The following is an 18,774-nucleotide window of genomic DNA, read 5'->3' as shown; positions in this document are numbered from 1 at the left end:
GCACAAGACAAAGAAAAAACAAAAACTATAATCCATACATGCTCAATGTCTCACCTAGCATGCCCTGTCTCTCAATTTTCTTCTTGGCTTTCTGGTTGGCTTCCATCTTTACAACAGAGGAAGGAGAAGGACCAACCAATAAGGGATTCACAGGAGGATGGAGAGGTAGATTAGTCTCATGGGCAGTGGGCCCAGACAGATCATGTTCCTCATCTTCACTCTCAGACTCTTCATTATGATCCTCATCTGAAAGGGAGTGGAAAACTAGTTACAATGGATTTCCAGGTTGGCTTGATACAAGTTTAGTTAATAAAATCCAACATGGGCCACTGACCAGTGGGGACCAGTATATTGCCACAACATGTTTACTGTGCACTCACCTGCATCCTCTATGTTCATTGGCCTGAATCTCCCCTGTGCTTTTGGTTCAACATTTTGCTTGACCACAAGACCTGACCCTCGATGACGTGGCAGTTTTTTCTGTATTTTGCTAGCTGGAAGAACATCCTTACGTCGGAAGGCACTACTTGCTGAACCCAAAGCTTTACTTTTAAGCTGGGAAACCTTCCTTGCCAACTTGGATGCCAATTTGTTCTGTGGGCAGACTATCTTTTTACAGTGGACCTTAACCTAAATAAAAAAATATAAATAAATATAAAACAACAAGAGTAATGCATTGAGCAATGATACTTTTTTATTGGACTAACTATACATTTAGAAGTTGACACACACACACACACACAAATAGATACACACACATATATATATATATATATATATATATATATATATATATATATATATATACATATACATACACACACACATACACATACACACACACATATATATACATATACACACACGCATATGTTTAGTAGATTTGTGCATTACATTTTACTCGCAGACACAGGTGCCACTCACTTGTGCAATTGAATGGTCCCGGCAGGAGTAACTCTCTGCAGATAACTTGCTCTTCTTTTTTTTCGGTTCTCCATCACCACTCAGCTTCTCACACAAAAAGGCTAAACTTCTATTTAGAGATCTAAAAATAAACAAACAAGCATTATTTACACGTTATGTTGTAAACATGACAACGCATGATCACACTTGTAAAGTGCCATTCAGTGAATCTCAGATCTGAATACATTTATTATTGAGTGATCTTACATAAAACAAGTTATTTGTATCATCATTTTTTTTAAAGCCTGTGATAATCATATCTTTATGTGATCAAGTATAAGCCACTGCACCTAAACACTAAAATTAGACTTGAAATCTATAAAAACAAACAAGATTTATTCATTTGTTACAAGTTCTAGCTTGTTGTTGCTGTGTTGTCCAAATCTGTAGTTGTTATTTTAACCAAATTTAACTTATTTATACTGATATCCATAAGGGGTTAAATAAAAGTCAGGAGCAGAGGTTAAGAGGAGAGAGTTGAGGAAAAAAGGATAAAGAGAACCAAGGAGCAGAAACAGAGAATGGAGATACATTGCCAATTCACAATTTCCTTATGTTCCATTTCAAGAAAATATTTCAGTGCATCTAGGCACAGCACTGGTTAAGCAAGCAGTCAATGTGAAAGCTGTCACTTCCTCAAACACACACTCCGCCACTGAAAGCCATATCTCCAGCCAGGGAGAGGATTCTCTGCCCGCTGCTAACCTCACCGTTAAGTGCCAAATTCCGTGTAACTGCAGACAGGGCGGGACGAGGGAATCCCTCACACACCCAGCTACTTTGTGTGCACTTATTCAGGTCGCCTAACGCCTTTAGGCTGCAAGCACTCAGAATATGGTGCTCCAATTATTTTATGCTGAAACATATTTAAATAAAAATTGTTTATCGTCTATAAAAAAAAAAATCATCTATGGAATAATGGCACAAACTGTAACTGTTAACTCACAGTTATTGCTGTCACACCAGGTCAAAGACTGTAGAAAATACATTATGAAATACACTTTTATCTGCGACACTTATTGAAGGGATTCAATGAAGAAGCTAAAGACCCATTGTCTTTCCCTGCTTAGTTGGATTCTCTATAGCCTCAATAGTAATTCCATTCACACTTACAAAAGTCACAAGGAGACTGCAGTTCTCTCCTTCCTCTGGATGGGCTATCTATCAACATTCTCTTTCACACATTAACTTCCAAGGGTCTCCCAGAGAGTAAGGAAGTCCAAATGTGACAAACATCAAACAAAATGTATGATTTGTGTTTATAAATAGGTATGGTTATTTATTGTTTGTATTAGCTGTACAGCTATACATAACACACTGATGTTTTATTTACAAAATCCAACTAAAAATACAGTTCTGCATAACAATCATGCGCTCCTCAGTTTAGCCATTCACATACAGAAAATAATGTATTTTATGAGTCTGTGTGATAGTGCAATGTCATTGTTTACAAGTAAAGGGGCATAATCTTTACAAATATATCTATAACAAGCATCATACTGGTAGCTGAACATTAGGCAAAGAGGACACGTGTAAAAAAAAATAATACATAAAAGGCAGACTCTGCACCCATTCTAGGAGCACTATCTTCTTCTCCATTCACTGGAAAACCAAAGAAGGTAGCTTTCTAAATGTGATTTAGGGTTTAACTTTCCCTTCGGGGAAAAAAAAGCCACTGCACTGACTAAATTGTCACATGAGACATAGAATATTTAGAACTGGTAATATATGCTGAACAGCACAATGATTATGATAAGGACAGTTAATGCATATGATAGACAGATATGCAGAGTTATTCAAAGACTTATCCATAGTGGATTTTAACTGGGTCTCTCAGTCCACTGTGAAAGCATCTCCCGCAGGCAGATTTATCAAAGCCTCCTAAATCCCCTCTGGAATCTCAGCTGGAATGATTTAACCCTTTAAAATGTTTGGTAGCATTTCCAGGCATACCGATCTGCCATAAATTATCTTTTAAACATTACTAGTAAAATACACGTCACCTTTGTCAAGCCCTCCTATTCCACTGAGCAGAAAACCTTGAGAAAATAAAAACTAAAAAATGTGCCGTTTCTGCTCTTATAGTCGAGCGTTGCCTGGAAATAATGGGTTACCAGGAAAGATTCTCATCCACGGGCTCCCAGCTGCTTCCCTCAGGTCACATTGAGCACTAACTCACTAAACAGCAGGGTACCACGGAGGGATGATGCAGCAGGTCGCTAGGCAACAGATAACCTCAGCTTCTGCTCTTAACTCCAGCAGCAAGACAAACGGAAAAATGCATTGGCATTATTGGGGACTACTAATAACGATATTATTTAGACTCTTATTAAGAGACAGAACTAGTCTGTTTTTATGTTGTAATGATGACAACATTAGAAACAATCTGATAACATAAGAAAGGAGGATTATTTTTTCCCTCTTAAATTTTCATCTTTTTTATACTTTGAATTACAAGTAAATAATACATAAAGATACCTGTGAAAAAGATCTATACCTATTTGTGCTTATTCAACCTCCAAAACAATATTAAATTGAAATCAAAGAACAACAATTGCATATGTTAGAAGGAGGTTAGAGCATTAACATGGGGAAATAATGGCTAGATAAGAACGATGATGATCAGTTGTTCTTAAGGGCTCATTATAAGAAAGGATGATGAAATTATGATGTAGGGATGGTGAAGAGGGAATGCTAATTATATGGAAGAAAATGTGTGCTGATATTACCATGTTTTGGGAGGAGCAAGTATTTACAGAGAAACCGTGCGACATATATAGAGACAGTATAGATATGTGAGACAGAGAACATTCATGAACGAACTTGCTGTACAGATGTAGCAGGCATGACATTTTCATGAATTGTCTATATAGCGATTGCAAAGACAATGACATTTTCATGGAAGGGCAGTAAAGAGAGGGGGAGACAAGTGATGTTTTTATCAAAGGGCAAATTACATTTTCCCTGAGAGCAGTATAGAAAAGGACAGGTGACATTTTCATGGAGAGGCAGCATGGACGGGTCAAGATGACATTTTCCTTGCTTACAGTATGGAGGGGCAAATGTCATTGTCATGTTGGTGTTATATAGAGAGGAACAGTCAGAAAGCATTTACATGATGTGCAATATAGAGGGTGGGAGGCAAATTACATTATCATGGTGGTGCTGTATAGAAAGGAGGAGGCAGATGACATTTTCATAAAAGGACTGTAAAGAGGGGTTAGTAAAGGACAATGTGATGGATGAGCAGATAGATAGCATTGCTACTGGTAACACTACATATACTCACATACTGCTTTACGTATAACAAAGCCACAAACCCACTGTTCTGCATTAAAGAGATGCAAACTTTGTATAAAGCACCACTCTGTTATGTAATAGACTTGTGTATTGTTCAGTATATGCACATTACTTGCTATATAAATTCTCTGTATGCAACACAGGCTTCCAAATCCCCACTGAAAGGGTTACTAGAAAATCCCTCCTCTTCAGCTCCTGTTACTAATGACTCAGCCTCTTCTTGTGCCTGACGGCTTCTAAAGCAGCTGCTTGTGTATTAAAAAAAAAAAAAAAAAAAAAAAAAAAAAGGAGGAGGGGGGGAAGAGGGGAAGAAGATCAACACCCCAACGAGCCCCCAAGAGCACAGGCCCCAAACGGTCAGTCACCATACACTGCCCCTTAGCTACGCTGCCAACCCAAATCTGCTTCCTTTGTTCATTTTATTTTTTCTACAACCAACTAATGTTTGCTAATGCTTTCTGACATAAAAACCTAGACATTTATTTTTTTTCTCTGTCTTAATTGAGGGAGCTATTTAGTAGAGATTTAACTATTATTACCAAATCATGGCGCTTGATGCATTGCACACACACTCCAATCATGTTTGGACGAGCTTGGAGGATTTATGCAAATGGCTCTGCCGGGAGAGGCAATTTGTAGCAGAGAAGGACAATTATACAGGGCCCGTGAGTAAGGGAATGGCTGCACCAGGCGGTTAATGGGTAATAGCATAGCGCTGGAAGCACTGAGCGGCACCGTAATGTGACCAGAGGCGGCTGCATGGCACAGACAGGCGCTTCTATAGTGTGCTGTGTGCCACGACTGCGGGGGGTCTCCTCCCCACCAATACATCAACTGATGCTGGCATGAAGAGGGGTTCAAAGTAAAGAACTTTAAATTAGCAGAGAGCCAAGTGAGAGACAATAGATAAGTGATGAACAATGAGAGAGAAATGACAGAGAAAAGACAAAGAGTGAAGGGAACTTGGAGATAGAGAATTGAGGGAAAATTGGAATAAGGCTAGAGAGAAAAGGGAAGACATAACCATATTACTGATTTCAGTAAAGGGAGTCATATTTACTGCGAATGAACAAGTCAAATTATGCTGGAAAAATCTGGAGAGATGACTGACAATACAAGTTATTTTCTGCGGCAAATCAATAAATAAAGACTAAGAAAAAAGCGAAAAAGCTGATAAAGTATATCCCACAATAAGAGTCAAGGAGAGGGTAGTTTATTAAATGGACAGAAAACATTAAACAATTACTATAATTTATAGGCTAACATATTTTTGATATAAATGGTTACTTTTCAGCTGTTTATTTTTAAGCTTATGAGAAGTGCATGTTTGAGCACAACTGGTCCTGAAGGACTGCTTGTTCACTGGCTGATAAGCAGAACTCACACTGCTTTAATAGTAGACAGTGACAATTTTGTATTCACCATATTGGAACATGTGTGATGCAAAAATAAATTTTAAAAGGCCCTCTTTTAGAAGCCATAAAGAAAAAAAACAGAATTTATGTTTACCTGATAAATTACTTTCTCCAACGGTGTGTCCGGTCCACGGCGTCATCCTTACTTGTGGGATATTCTCTTCCCCAACAGGAAATGGCAAAGAGCCCAGCAAAGCTGGTCACATGATCCCTCCTAGGCTCCGCCTACCCCAGTCATTCGACCGACGTTAAGGAGGAATATTTGCATAGGAGAAACCATATGAAACCGTGGTGACTGTAGTTAAAGAAAATAAATTATCAGACCTGATTAAAAAAACCAGGGCGGGCCGTGGACCGGACACACCGTTGGAGAAAGTAATTTATCAGGTAAACATAAATTCTGTTTTCTCCAACATAGGTGTGTCCGGTCCACGGCGTCATCCTTACTTGTGGGAACCAATACCAAAGCTTTAGGACACGGATGATGGGAGAGAGCAAATCAGGTCACCTAGATGGAAGGCACCACGGCTTGCAAAACCTTTCTCCCAAAAATAGCCTCAGAAGAAGCAAAAGTATCAAACTTGTAAAATTTGGTAAAAGTGTGCAGTGAAGACCAAGTCGCTGCCCTACATATCTGATCAACAGAAGCCTCGTTCTTGAAGGCCCATGTGGAAGCCACAGCCCTAGTGGAATGAGCTGTGACTCTTTCGGGAGGCTGCCGTCCGGCAGTCTCGTAAGCCAATCTGATGATGCTTTTAATCCAAAAAGAGAGAGAGGTAGAAGTTGCTTTTTGACCTCTCCTTTTACCGGAATAAACAACAAACAAGGAAGATGTTTGTCTAAAATCCTTTGTAGCATCTAAATAGAATTTTAGAGCGCGAACAACATCCAAATTGTGCAACAAACGTTCCTTCTTCGAAACTGGTTTCGGACACAGAGAAGGTACGATAATCTCCTGGTTAATGTTTTTGTTAGAAACAACTTTTGGAAGAAAACCAGGTTTAGTACGTAAAACCACCTTATCTGCATGGAACACCAGATAAGGAGGAGAACACTGCAGAGCAGATAATTCTGAAACTCTTCTAGCAGAAGAAATTGCAACCAAAAACAAAACTTTCCAAGATAATAACTTAATATCAACGGAATGTAAGGGTTCAAACGGAACCCCCTGAAGAACTGAAAGAACTAAGTTGAGACTCCAAGGAGGAGTCAAAGGTTTGTAAACAGGCTTGATTCTAACCAGAGCCTGAACAAAGGCTTGAACATCTGGCACAGCTGCCAGCTTTTTGTGAAGTAACACAGACAAGGCAGAAATCTGTCCCTTCAGGGAACTTGCAGATAATCCTTTTTCCAATCCTTCTAGAAGGAAGGATAGAATCTTAGGAATCTTAACCTTGTCCCAAGGGAATCCTTTAGATTCACACCAACAGATATATTTTTTCCAAATTTTGTGGTAAATCTTTCTAGTTACAGGCTTTCTGGCCTGAACAAGAGTATCGATAACAGAATCTGAGAACCCTCGCTTCGATAAGATCAAGCGTTCAATCTCCAAGCAGTCAGCTGGAGTGAGACCAGATTCGGATGTTCGAACGGACCTTGAACAAGAAGGTCTCGTCTCAAAGGTAGCTTCCATGGTGGAGCCGATGACATATTCACCAGATCTGCATACCAAGTCCTGCGTGGCCACGCAGGAGCTATCAAGATCACCGACGCCCTTTCCTGATTGATCCTGGCTACCAGCCTGGGGATGAGAGGAAACGGCGGGAATACATAAGCTAGTTTGAAGGTCCAAGGTGCTACTAGTGCATCCACTAGAGCCGCCTTGGGATCCCTGGATCTGGACCCGTAGCAAGGAACTTTGAAGTTCTGACGAGAGGCCATCAGATCCATGTCTGGAATGCCCCACAGTTGAGTGACTTGGGCAAAGATTTCCGGATGGAGTTCCCACTCCCCCGGATGCAATGTCTGACGACTCAGAAAATCCGCTTCCCAATTTTCCACTCCTGGGATGTGGATAGCAGACAGGTGGCAGGAGTGAGACTCCGCCCATAGAATGATTTTGGTCACTTCTTCCATCGCCAGGGAACTCCTTGTTCCCCCCTGATGGTTGATGTACGCAACAGTTGTCATGTTGTCTGATTGAAACCGTATGAACTTGGCCCTCGCTAGCTGAGGCCAAGCCTTGAGAGCATTGAATATCGCTCTCAGTTCCAGAATATTTATCGGTAGAAGAGATTCTTCCCGAGACCAAAGACCCTGAGCTTTCAGGGATCCCCAGACCGCGCCCCAGCCCATCAGACTGGCGTCGGTCGTGACAATGACCCACTCTGGTCTGCGGAAGGTCATCCCTTGTGACAGGTTGTCCAGGGACAGCCACCAACGGAGTGAGTCTCTGGTCCTCTGATTTACTTGTATCCTCGGAGACAAGTTTGTATAGTCCCCATTCCACTGACAGAGCATGCACAGTTGTAATGGTCTTAGATGAATGCGCGCAAAAGGAACTATGTCCATTGCCGCTACCATCAAACCTATCACTTCCATGCACTGCGCTATGGAAGGAAGAGGAACGGAATGAAGTATCCGACAAGAGTCTAGAAGTTTTGTTTTTCTGGCCTCTGTCAGAAAAATCCTCATTTCTAAGGAGTCTATTATTGTCCCCAAGAAGGGAACCCTTGTTGACGGAGATAGAGAACTCTTTTCCACGTTCACTTTCCATCCGTGAGATCTGAGAAAGGCCAGGACAATGTCCGTGTGAGCCTTTGCTTGAGGAAGGGACGACGCTTGAATCAGAATGTCGTCCAAGTAAGGTACTACAGCAATGCCCCTTGGTCTTAGCACAGCTAGAAGGGACCCTAGTACCTTTGTGAAAATCCTTGGAGCAGTGGCTAATCCGAAAGGAAGCGCCACGAACTGGTAATGCTTGTCCAGGAATGCGAACCTTAGGAACCGATGATGTTCCTTGTGGATAGGAATATGTAGATACGCATCCTTTAAATCCACCGTGGTCATGAATTGACCTTCCTGGATGGAAGGAAGAATTGTTCGAATGGTTTCCATTTTGAACGATGGAACCTTGAGAAACTTGTTTAAGATCTTGAGATCTAAGATTGGTCTGAACGTTCCCTCTTTTTTGGGAACTATGAACAGATTGGAGTAGAACCCCATCCCTTGTTCTCCTAATGGAACAGGATGAATCACTCCCATTTTTAACAGGTCTTCTACACAACGTAAGAATGCCTGTCTTTTTATGTGGTCTGAAGACAACTGAGACCTGTGGAACCTCCCCCTTGGGGGAAGCCCCTTGAATTCCAGAAGATAACCTTGGGAGACTATTTCTAGCGCCCAAGGATCTAGAACATCTCTTGCCCAAGCCCGAGCGAAGAGAGAGAGTCTGCCCCCCACCAGATCCGGTCCCGGATCGGGGGCCAACATTTCATGCTGTCTTGGTAGCAGTGGCAGGTTTCTTGGCCTGCTTTCCCTTGTTCCAGCCTTGCATTGGTCTCCAAGCTGGCTTGGCTTGAGAAGTATTACCCTCTTGCTTAGAGGACGTAGCACTTTGGGCTGGTCCGTTTCTACGAAAGGGACGAAAATTAGGTTTATTTTTGGCCTTGAAAGGCCGATCCTGAGGAAGGGCATGGCCCTTACCCCCAGTGATATCAGAGATAATCTCTTTCAAGTCAGGGCCAAACAGCGTTTTCCCCTTGAAAGGAATGTTAAGTAGCTTGTTCTTGGAAGACGCATCAGCTGACCAAGATTTCAACCAAAGCGCTCTGCGCGCCACAATAGCAAACCCAGAATTCTTAGCCGCTAACCTAGCCAATTGCAAAGTGGCGTCTAGGGTGAAAGAATTAGCCAATTTGAGAGCATTGATTCTGTCCATAATCTCCTCATAAGGAGGAGAATCACTATGGACCGCCTTTACCAGCTCATCGAACCAGAAACACGCGGCTGTAGCGACAGGGACAATGCATGAAATTGGTTGTAGAAGGTAACCCTGCTGAACAAACATCTTTTTAAGTAAACCTTCTAATTTTTTATCCATAGGATCTTTGAAAGCACAACTATCTTCTATGGGTATAGTGGTGCGTTTGTTTAAAGTGGAAACCGCTCCCTCGACCTTGGGGACTGTCTGCCATAAGTCCTTTCTGGGGTCGATTTTTTAAATATGGGGGGAGGGACGAAAGGAATACCGGGCCTTTCCCATTCTTTATTTACAATGTCCGCCACCCGCTTGGGTATAGGAAAAGCTTCTGGGAGCCCCGGGACCTCTAGGAACTTGTCCATTTTACATAGTTTCTCTGGGATGACCAACTTGTCACAATCATCCAGAGTGGATAATACCTCCTTAAGCAGAATGCGGAGATGTTCCAACTTAAATTTAAACGTAATCACATCAGGTTCAGCTTGTTGAGAAATGTTCCCTGAATCAGTAATTTCTCCCTCAGACAAAACCTCCCTGGCCCCATCAGACTGGTTTAGGGGCCCTTCAGAACCATTATTATCAGCGTCGTCATGCTCTTCAGTATCTAAAACAGAGCAGTCGCGCTTACGCTGATAAGTGTGCATTTTGGCTAAAATGTTTTTGACAGAATTATCCATTACAGCCGTTAATTGTTGCATAGTAAGGAGTATTGGCGCGCTAGATGTACTAGGGGCCTCCTGAGTGGGCAAGACTCGTGTAGACGAAGGAGGGAATGATGCAGTACCATGCTTACTCCCCTCACTTGAGGAATCATCTTGGGCATCATTGTCATTGTCACATAAATCACATTTATTTAAATGAGAAGGAACTCTGGCTTCCCCACATTCAGAACACAGTCTATCTGGTAGTTCAGACATGTTAAACAGGCATAAACTTGATAACAAAGTACAAAAAACGTTTTAAAATAAAACCGTTACTGTCACTTTAAATTTTAAACTGAACACACTTTATTACTGCAATTGCGAAAAAATATGAAGGAATTGTTCAAAATTCACCAAAATTTCACCACAGTGTCTTAAAGCCTTAAAAGTATTGCACCCCAAATTTGGAAGCTTTAACCCTTAAAATAACGGAACCGGAGCCGTTTTTAACTTTAACCCCTTTACAGTCCCTGGTGTCTGCTTTGCTGAGACCCAACCAAGCCCAAAGGGGAATACGATACCAAATGACGCCTTCAGAAAGTCTTTTCTATGTATCAGAGCTCCTCACACATGCGACTGCATGTCATGCCTCTCAAAAACAAGTGCGCAACACCGGCGCGAAAATGAGGCTCTGCCTATGATTTGGGAAAGCCCCTAAAGAGAAAGGTGTCTAAAAAAGTGCCTGCCGATATAAACTTATCAAAATACCCAGATTAAATGATTCCTCAAGGCTAAATATGTGTTAATAATGAATCGATTTAGCCCAGAAAAAGTCTACAGTCTTAATAAGCCCTTGTGAAGCCCTTATTTACAATCTTAATAAACATGGCTTACCGGATCCCATAGGGAAAATGACAGCTTCCAGCATTACATCGTCTTGTTAGAATGTGTCATACCTCAAGCAGCAAGAGACTGCTCACTGTTCCCCCAACTGAAGTTAATTCCTCTCAACAGTCCTGTGTGGAACAGCCATGGATTTTAGTAACGGTTGCTAAAATCATTTTCCTCATACAAACAGAAATCTTCATCTCTTTTCTGTTTCTGAGTAAATAGTACATACCAGCACTATTTTAAAATAACAAACTCTTGATTGAATAATAAAAACTACAGTTAAACACTAAAAAACTCTAAGCCATCTCCGTGGAGATGTTGCCTGTACAACGGCAAAGAGAATGACTGGGGTAGGCGGAGCCTAGGAGGGATCATGTGACCAGCTTTGCTGGGCTCTTTGCCATTTCCTGTTGGGGAAGAGAATATCCCACAAGTAAGGATGACGCCGTGGACCGGACACACCTATGTTGGAGAAAAAAGAATTTTGTGACCCTTTAAGGGTACTATATTTGTTGCTGCTTTAGTGATATCACTAACAAAACAAATATAGATTCCTCCTACAAATGAGATCTAATTGCAGCAGAGATGCCTGCCCCACAAATGCACAACAGATGTATCTCATATGAAGATAAGTGGGAAAACCCTGAAGCTTCTACGTGAGTAAATGATCAAACAATTAACTGCATCTAATCTCTAATTTACGGAAGGACCTATGCAACTTGTTGTGCCTGTTCAAGAGACTTTTTATAAACAATAGGACAAACTTGTGCATGAAAATTAAAATCTAGTGTTTTCCCATCTGGGGTGGATTGTGTAAGATTTTTTTTTATTTAAAAACAATCTTTTCCTGCATAAAGTGCACACTGACCAAAGGCCTTCATTTCTACAAGGACTTACTTAGGTTTCTTACGATCACATGGCCGATGTGAAGAAGGGGCACGGCAATGAGGACGTTTTCTCGGGCGCCCAGGACCCCGTCGGGCTGGACTCCTAGAGCTCTCATCCTTCCTGTAAATCAAAGGAAATAATTAGTGAAAAAACATTGGCTAATACTGAAGAACAAAATAATAATGTTTTTAATAAGAGCACAGACAAGTCTCTAAATCCCTTTAAAGGGGCATTAAAACAGCCATAGTACATATTATTGATAAAGGAAGATGCAACATATGATGAAACGAGAGTGCTAATTAAAAACTGTCAAAACACAATTATTTCTGTTATATCCGATTTGTTAATTAACAGGTCATTAACTCCCGTCACTGCAATGTTATTCAGCAATTGCTTCAATAGTGCAGGAGCTCAAGAGAGAGGTATTCCTGGTGGCAAAACTCTATATATTTTACCATCAAAATTACAGCAGCTTCTAAAAATAGGTTTGTGCAATTCTTTATGTCATACAATATCTAATTGCTGGTACAGATCAAGAATATATAATAAGTACTTAAATGTCTCTTTAAAAGGGTAAAGTCAAAATTAAACATTACAGATTCAGTCACCACCCGTTGTGTTCAAGGATACCAAGAGACTAAAGCAAAATTAAAATATATACATCGTAAAGTTGTTTAAAATTGTATGCTCTGCTCTAGCTGAATAATGAAATGAAAGTCAAAATTAAGCTTGCATGATTCAGATAGAGCACGTCATTTTGTTCTCCTGGTATCCTTTGTCAAAAAAGAATATGTACATATGCTTCACTCCTGGGAGCTAGCTGACGATTGGTGGCTACACACATTTTTCTTTTGTCATTGGCTCAGCAGGTGTTTTCTGCGAGCTCCCAGCAATCCATTACTGCTCTGGAGCTGACTTTAACTATGTGTTTAATCCTTGTGTAGGGGGTTAAGCACACCGTTGTATACAACCAATAGTGCAATAATAAAATACTATAACATAGTAGAGCATTTTATTTTTACAATTCTATATCCCTTAATAAAATAGTCATAAAATACAGGGATAGAAAGAGCTGGATTTCAGCAAAAAACAAAATAAAATAAACTAATATTAGCTCTTGAAGTTGAAATAATGCAGATACTTACTCATGATCATGTCTTCTCTGCAGCCTCACCAGTTCACGCTGCTTCTCTTTATATCGCCGCTGGATCTCTGCCAGCTTCATTCGCATGTCCAGCTCCTGAGTGTCCAGTTGATCTATGGCAGCCTTCAGGGGACAAACCTGTCAATAGTTATAGGAGAGTGCCTTAAAGTGGCAGTACAGACTTATGTGCTGGTATATCAATAAGGGACATTCAGGGACACAAAACTGATAATTCTATGTTAGTCAGATGATCTGTTTGCTATTGATCATCTTGCAACCAAATAAAGTGCATAATTATATATATATATATATATATATATATATATATATATATATATATATATATATATATATATATATATATATATATATACATACATACATACATACATACACACACACATATATACATATATATATATATATATATAATTTTTCTCCTTTTTTAAGAATGAATTTATTTAAAATAATAAATATAGTGATCAAAACTAGATCAAATTTCCATTTTAAACAGGTAAAAAGTGACAGTCTCCATGTGCAATTTGTATTTTATGTTTATTCCTGAAGCGACAACATTCAGAAGTTGTCATGAGCTTAATTCCCACAATAGCAGTCCACCAAACAAAGGACGCAGATAACATTTTAAGGAGCTAGCAATAGTTTACGTATTGGTGTGTGTGTGCACATGTATATAACTTGGAACCAAAACTAAACATATGGTTAACAGCCCTTTTCCTTTTTATGGATCAATAATTCATCTTTATCTGGTTTTGTATCATATATTTAAAAAAAATATAAAAGACCCAAAGGATTTGCACGCTCTCCAAAAATACAAACGGCATGTACCAGATGTCTATATAAAACCAAGAATTGATCTGTACTCACTGGATTTATCACAATAGTATCAAATATATATAAGCAGTTTAAGCCAGGGTTCTGTTCTTGAAGCAACAGTAGTAAAAATAAAATTGGTGTAAAATAAACCCAGTTATATAATGTGAGTCAATGGGAAGTAAATGACTTCGGTTCCAGGCCCCTCTCAAAATTGACATTAGTAATCTTATATTATATTATAACTTAATAGAGGTAGAAAACCCTTTATCCAAACTGCTTAGGACTGGAAAAGATTTTTAAATATTTGTATCTGTAAATTGGACAGTTTGGAGAGGAGATGGGACCAAGTGTAACCAGCCATATCTGTCATTTAGGCAATATTTACAGGTCATAATAACGCTCATAGAACCTAAAGGTAGCTTTATATAATTTGTACTACTTTTGTATACACAGTACCCTAAGAAATATAGTACAGGGCTGCAATCAGAAATGTAATCTGTATTATTTAAAATAAATAGACTATTTGCATTTTAGAACACAAAAAAAACATAATTTATGCTTACCTGATAAATTTATTTCTCTTGTAGTGTATTCAGTCCACGGGTCATCCATTACTTATGGGATATATTCCCTTCCCAACAGGAAGTTGCAAGAGGATCACTCAAGCAGAGCTGCTATATAGCTCCTCCCCTCACATGTCATATCCAGTCATTCGACCGAAACAAGACAAGAAAGGAGAAACCATAGGGTGCAGTGGTGACTGGAGTTTTAATTAAAATTTAGATCTGCCTTAAAAAGACAGGGCGGGCCGTGGACTGAATACACTACAAGAGAAATAAATTTATCAGGTAAGCATAAATTATGTTTTCTCTTGTTAAGTGTATTCAGTCCACGGATCATCCATTACTTATGGGATACCAATACCAAAGCCAAAGTACACGGATGATGGGAGGGACAAGGAAGGAACTTAAACGGAAGGAACCACTGCCTGTAGAACCTTTCTCCCAAAAACAGCCTCCGAAGAAGCAAAAGTGTCAAATTTGTAAAATTTTGAAAAAGTGTGAAGCGAAGACCAAGTTGCAGCCTTGCAAATCTGTTCAACAGAGGCCTCATTCTTAAAGGCCCAGGTGGAAGCCACAGCTCTAGTGGAATGAGCTGTAATTCTTTCAGGAGGCTGCTGTCCAGCAGTCTCATAGGCTAAACGTATTATGCTACGAAGCCAAAAAGAGAGAGAGGTTGCCGAAGCTTTTTGACCTCTCCTCTGACCAGAGTACACGACAAACAGTGAAGAAGTTTGACGAAAATCTTTAGTTGCCTGTAAATAGAACTTCAGGGCACGGACTACGTCCAGATTATGCAAAAGTCGTTCCTTCTTTGAAGAAGGATTAGGACATAATGATGGAACAACAATCTCCTGATTGATATTCCTGTTAGAAACTACTTTAGGTAAAAACCCAGGTTTTGTACGCAGAACTACCTTGTCTGAATGGAAAATCAGATAAGGAGAATCACAATGTAAGGCCGATAACTCAGAGACTCTTCGAGCCGAGGAAATAGCCATCAAAAACAGAACTTTCCAAGATAAAAGCTTAATATCAATGGAATGAAGGGGTTCAAACGGAACCCCTTGAAGAACTTTAAGAACCAAGTTTAAGCTCCACGGAGGAGAAACCGTCTTAAACAAAGGTTTAATCCTAGCCAAAGCCTGACAAAAAGCCTGGACGTCTGGAACTTCTGCCAGACGTTTGTGTAAGAGAATAGACAGAGCAGAAATCTGTCTCTTTAACGAACTAGCAGATAAGCCCTTTTCTAAACCCTCTTGTAGAAAGGACAATATCCTAGGAATCCTAACCTTAATCCATGAGTAACCCTTGGATTCGCACAAATATAAATATTTACGCCATATCTTATGGTACATCTTTCTGGTAACAGGCTTCCGTGCCTGTATTAAGGTATCAATAACTGACTCCGAGAAGCCACGCTTTGATAGGATCAAGCGTTCAATCTCCATGCAGTCAGCCTCAGAGAAATTAGATTTGGATGGTTGAAAGGACCCTGTATTAGAAGGTCCTGCCTCAGAGGTAGAGACCATGGTGGACAGGACGACATGTCCACTAGGTCTGCATACCAGGTCCTGCGTGGCCACGCAGGCGCTATCAGAATCACCGATGCTCTCTCCTGTTTGATCTTGGCAATCAGTCGAGGTAGCATCGGAAATGGTGGAAACACATAAGCCATGTTGAAGACCCAAGGGGATGCCAGAGCATCTATCAGCGCCGCTCCCGGGTCCCTGGACCCGTAACAAGGAAGCTTGGCATTCTGGCGAGACGCCATGAGATCCAGTTGTGGTTTGCCCCAACGCTGAATCAGTTGAGCGAAGACCTCCGGATGAAGTTCCCACTCCCCCGGATGAAAAGTCTGGCGACTTAGAAAATCCGCCTCCCAGTTCTCCACGCCTGGGATGTAGATCGCTGACAGGTGGCAAGAGTGAGCGAATTATCTTTGAGACTTCCAACATCGCTAGGGAACTCCTGGTTCCCCCTTGATGGTTGATGTAAGCCACAGTCTTGATGTTGTCCGACTGAAATCTGATGAACCTCAGTGTTGCTAACTGAGGCCAAGCTAGAAGAGCATTGAATATCGCTCTCAACTCCAGAATATTTATTGTCCATAATCCCTGAGCCTTCAGGGAGTTCCAGACTGCGCCCCAACCTAGAAGGCTGGCATCTGTTGTTACAATTGTCCAATCTGGCCTGTGAAAGGTCATCCCCTTGGACAGATGAACCCGAGAAAGCCACCAGAGAAGAGAATCTCTGGTCTCTTGATTCAGATTTAGTAGAGGGGACAAATCTGAGTAATCCCCATTCCACTGACTTAGCATGCATAATTGCAGAGGTCTGAGATGCAGGCGCGCAAATGATACTATGTCCATCGCCGCTACCATTAAGCCGATTACTTCCATGCACTGAGCTACTGACGGGCGTGGAATGGAATGAAGGGCACGGCAAGCATTTAAAAGTTTTGATAACCTGGCCTCCGTCAGGTAAATTTTCATTTCTACAGAATCTATCAGAGTCCCTAGGAAGGAGACTCTTGTGAGTGGTGATAGAGAACTCTTTTCCACGTTCACCTTCCACCCATGCGACCTCAGAAATGCCAGAACTATCTCTGTATGAGACTTGGCAATTTGAAAACTTGACGCTTGTATCAGAATGTCGTCTAGGTACGGAGCCACCGCTATGCCTCGCGGTCTTAGCACCGCTAGAAGTGAGCCCAGTGCCTTTGTAAAAATTCTCTGGGCCGTAGCTAACCCGAAGGGAAGAGCTACAAACTGGTAGTGCCTGTCTAGAAAGGCAAATCTTAGGTACCGATAATGATCTTTGTGAATCGGTATATGAAGGTAGGCATCCTTTAAGTCTACTGTGGTCATGTATTGACCCTCTTGGATCATGGGTAGGATGGTTCGAATAGCTTCCATTTTGAATGATGGAACTCTTAGGAATTTGTTTAATATTTTTAGGTCCAAGATTGGTCTGAAGGTTCCCTCTTTCTTGGGAACCACAAACAGATTTGAGTAAAACCCTTGCCCTTGTTCCGTCCGCGGAAATGGGTGGATCACCCCCATTACTAAGAGGTCTTGTACACAGCGTAGAAATGCCTCTTTCTTTATTTGGTTTGCTGATAACCTTGAAAGATGAAATCTCCCTTGAGGAGGAGAAGCTTTGAAGTCCAGAAGATATCCCTGAGATATGATCTCCAACGCCCAGGGATCCTGGACATCTCTTGCCCAAGCCTGGGCGAAGAGAGAAAGTCTGCCCCCCACTAGATCCGTTTCCGGATAGGGGGCCCTCTCTTCATGCTGTCTTAGGGGCAGAAGTAGGCTTTCTGGCCTGCTTGCCCTTGTTCCAGGGCTGGTTAGCTTTCCAGCCCTGTCTGTAACGAGCAACAGGTTCTTCCTGTTTTGGAGCGGAGGAAGTTGATGCTGCTCCTGCCTTGAAGTTACGAAAGGCACGACAATTAGACTGTTTGGCCTTTGATTTGGCCCTGTCCTGAGGAAGAGTATGACCCTTACCTCCAGTAATGTCAGCAATAATTTCTTTCAAGCCGGGCCCGAATAAGGTCTGCCCTTTGAAAGGAATATTAAGCAATTTAGATTTAGAAGTCACGTCAGCTGACCAGGATTTAAGCCATATCGCTCTGCGCGCCTGGATGGCGAATCGGGAGTTCTTAGCCGTTAGTTTGGTTAAATGTACAACGGCATCAGAAACAAATGCATTAGCTAGCTTAAGTGCTTTAAGCTTGGCCATAATCTCATCCAATGGAGCTGTGCGAATGGCCTCTTCCAGAGACTCAAACCAGAATGCCGCAGCAGCAGTGACAGGAGCAATGCATGCAAGGGGTAAGATAAAACCTTGTTGAACAAACATTTTCTTAAGGTAACCTTCTAATTTTTTATCCATTGGATCCGAAAAAGCACAACTATCCTCCACCGGGATAGTGGTACGTTTAGCTAAAGTAGAAACTACTCCCTCCACCTTAGGGACCGTCTGCCATAAGTCTCGTGTGGTGGCGTCTATTGGAAACATTTTTCTAAATATCGGAGGAGGGGAAAAGGGCACACCGGGTCTATCCCACTCCTTGCTAATAATTTCTGTAAGCCTTTTAGGTATAGGAAAAACGTCAGTACACACCGGTACCGCAAAGTATCTATCCAACCTACATATTTTCTCTGGAATTGCAACCGTGTTACAATCATTCAGAGCCGCTAATACCTCC

General features: G+C 41.2%; 1 protein-coding gene across 6 annotated transcripts in view; it reads right to left on the bottom strand.

Moving 5' to 3' along the window:
* Positions 1-18,774, bottom strand: part of BAHCC1 (BAH domain and coiled-coil containing 1) — a 184,603-nt gene that overhangs the window by 14,347 nt on the left and 151,482 nt on the right. For all 6 annotated transcript variants that reach the window (XM_053706794.1, XM_053706769.1, XM_053706778.1 and 3 more), the window contains 5 exons: positions 13,166-13,302; positions 12,030-12,140; positions 925-1,045; positions 381-630; positions 55-246 (listed from right to left, as the gene is read on the bottom strand). In XM_053706794.1, coding sequence (XP_053562769.1) covers positions 55-246; positions 381-630; positions 925-1,045; positions 12,030-12,140; positions 13,166-13,302 — 811 coding nt within the window. The remainder of the gene's footprint in view (positions 1-54; positions 247-380; positions 631-924; positions 1,046-12,029; positions 12,141-13,165; positions 13,303-18,774) is intronic.

This window comes from Bombina bombina, chromosome 1 (genome assembly GCF_027579735.1).
Source record: "Bombina bombina isolate aBomBom1 chromosome 1, aBomBom1.pri, whole genome shotgun sequence".
Lineage (NCBI taxonomy): Eukaryota > Metazoa > Chordata > Amphibia > Anura > Bombinatoridae > Bombina > Bombina bombina.
The sequence above is the reverse complement of the archived record's forward strand: the minus strand, read 5'-3'. Positions and strand labels throughout refer to the sequence as shown.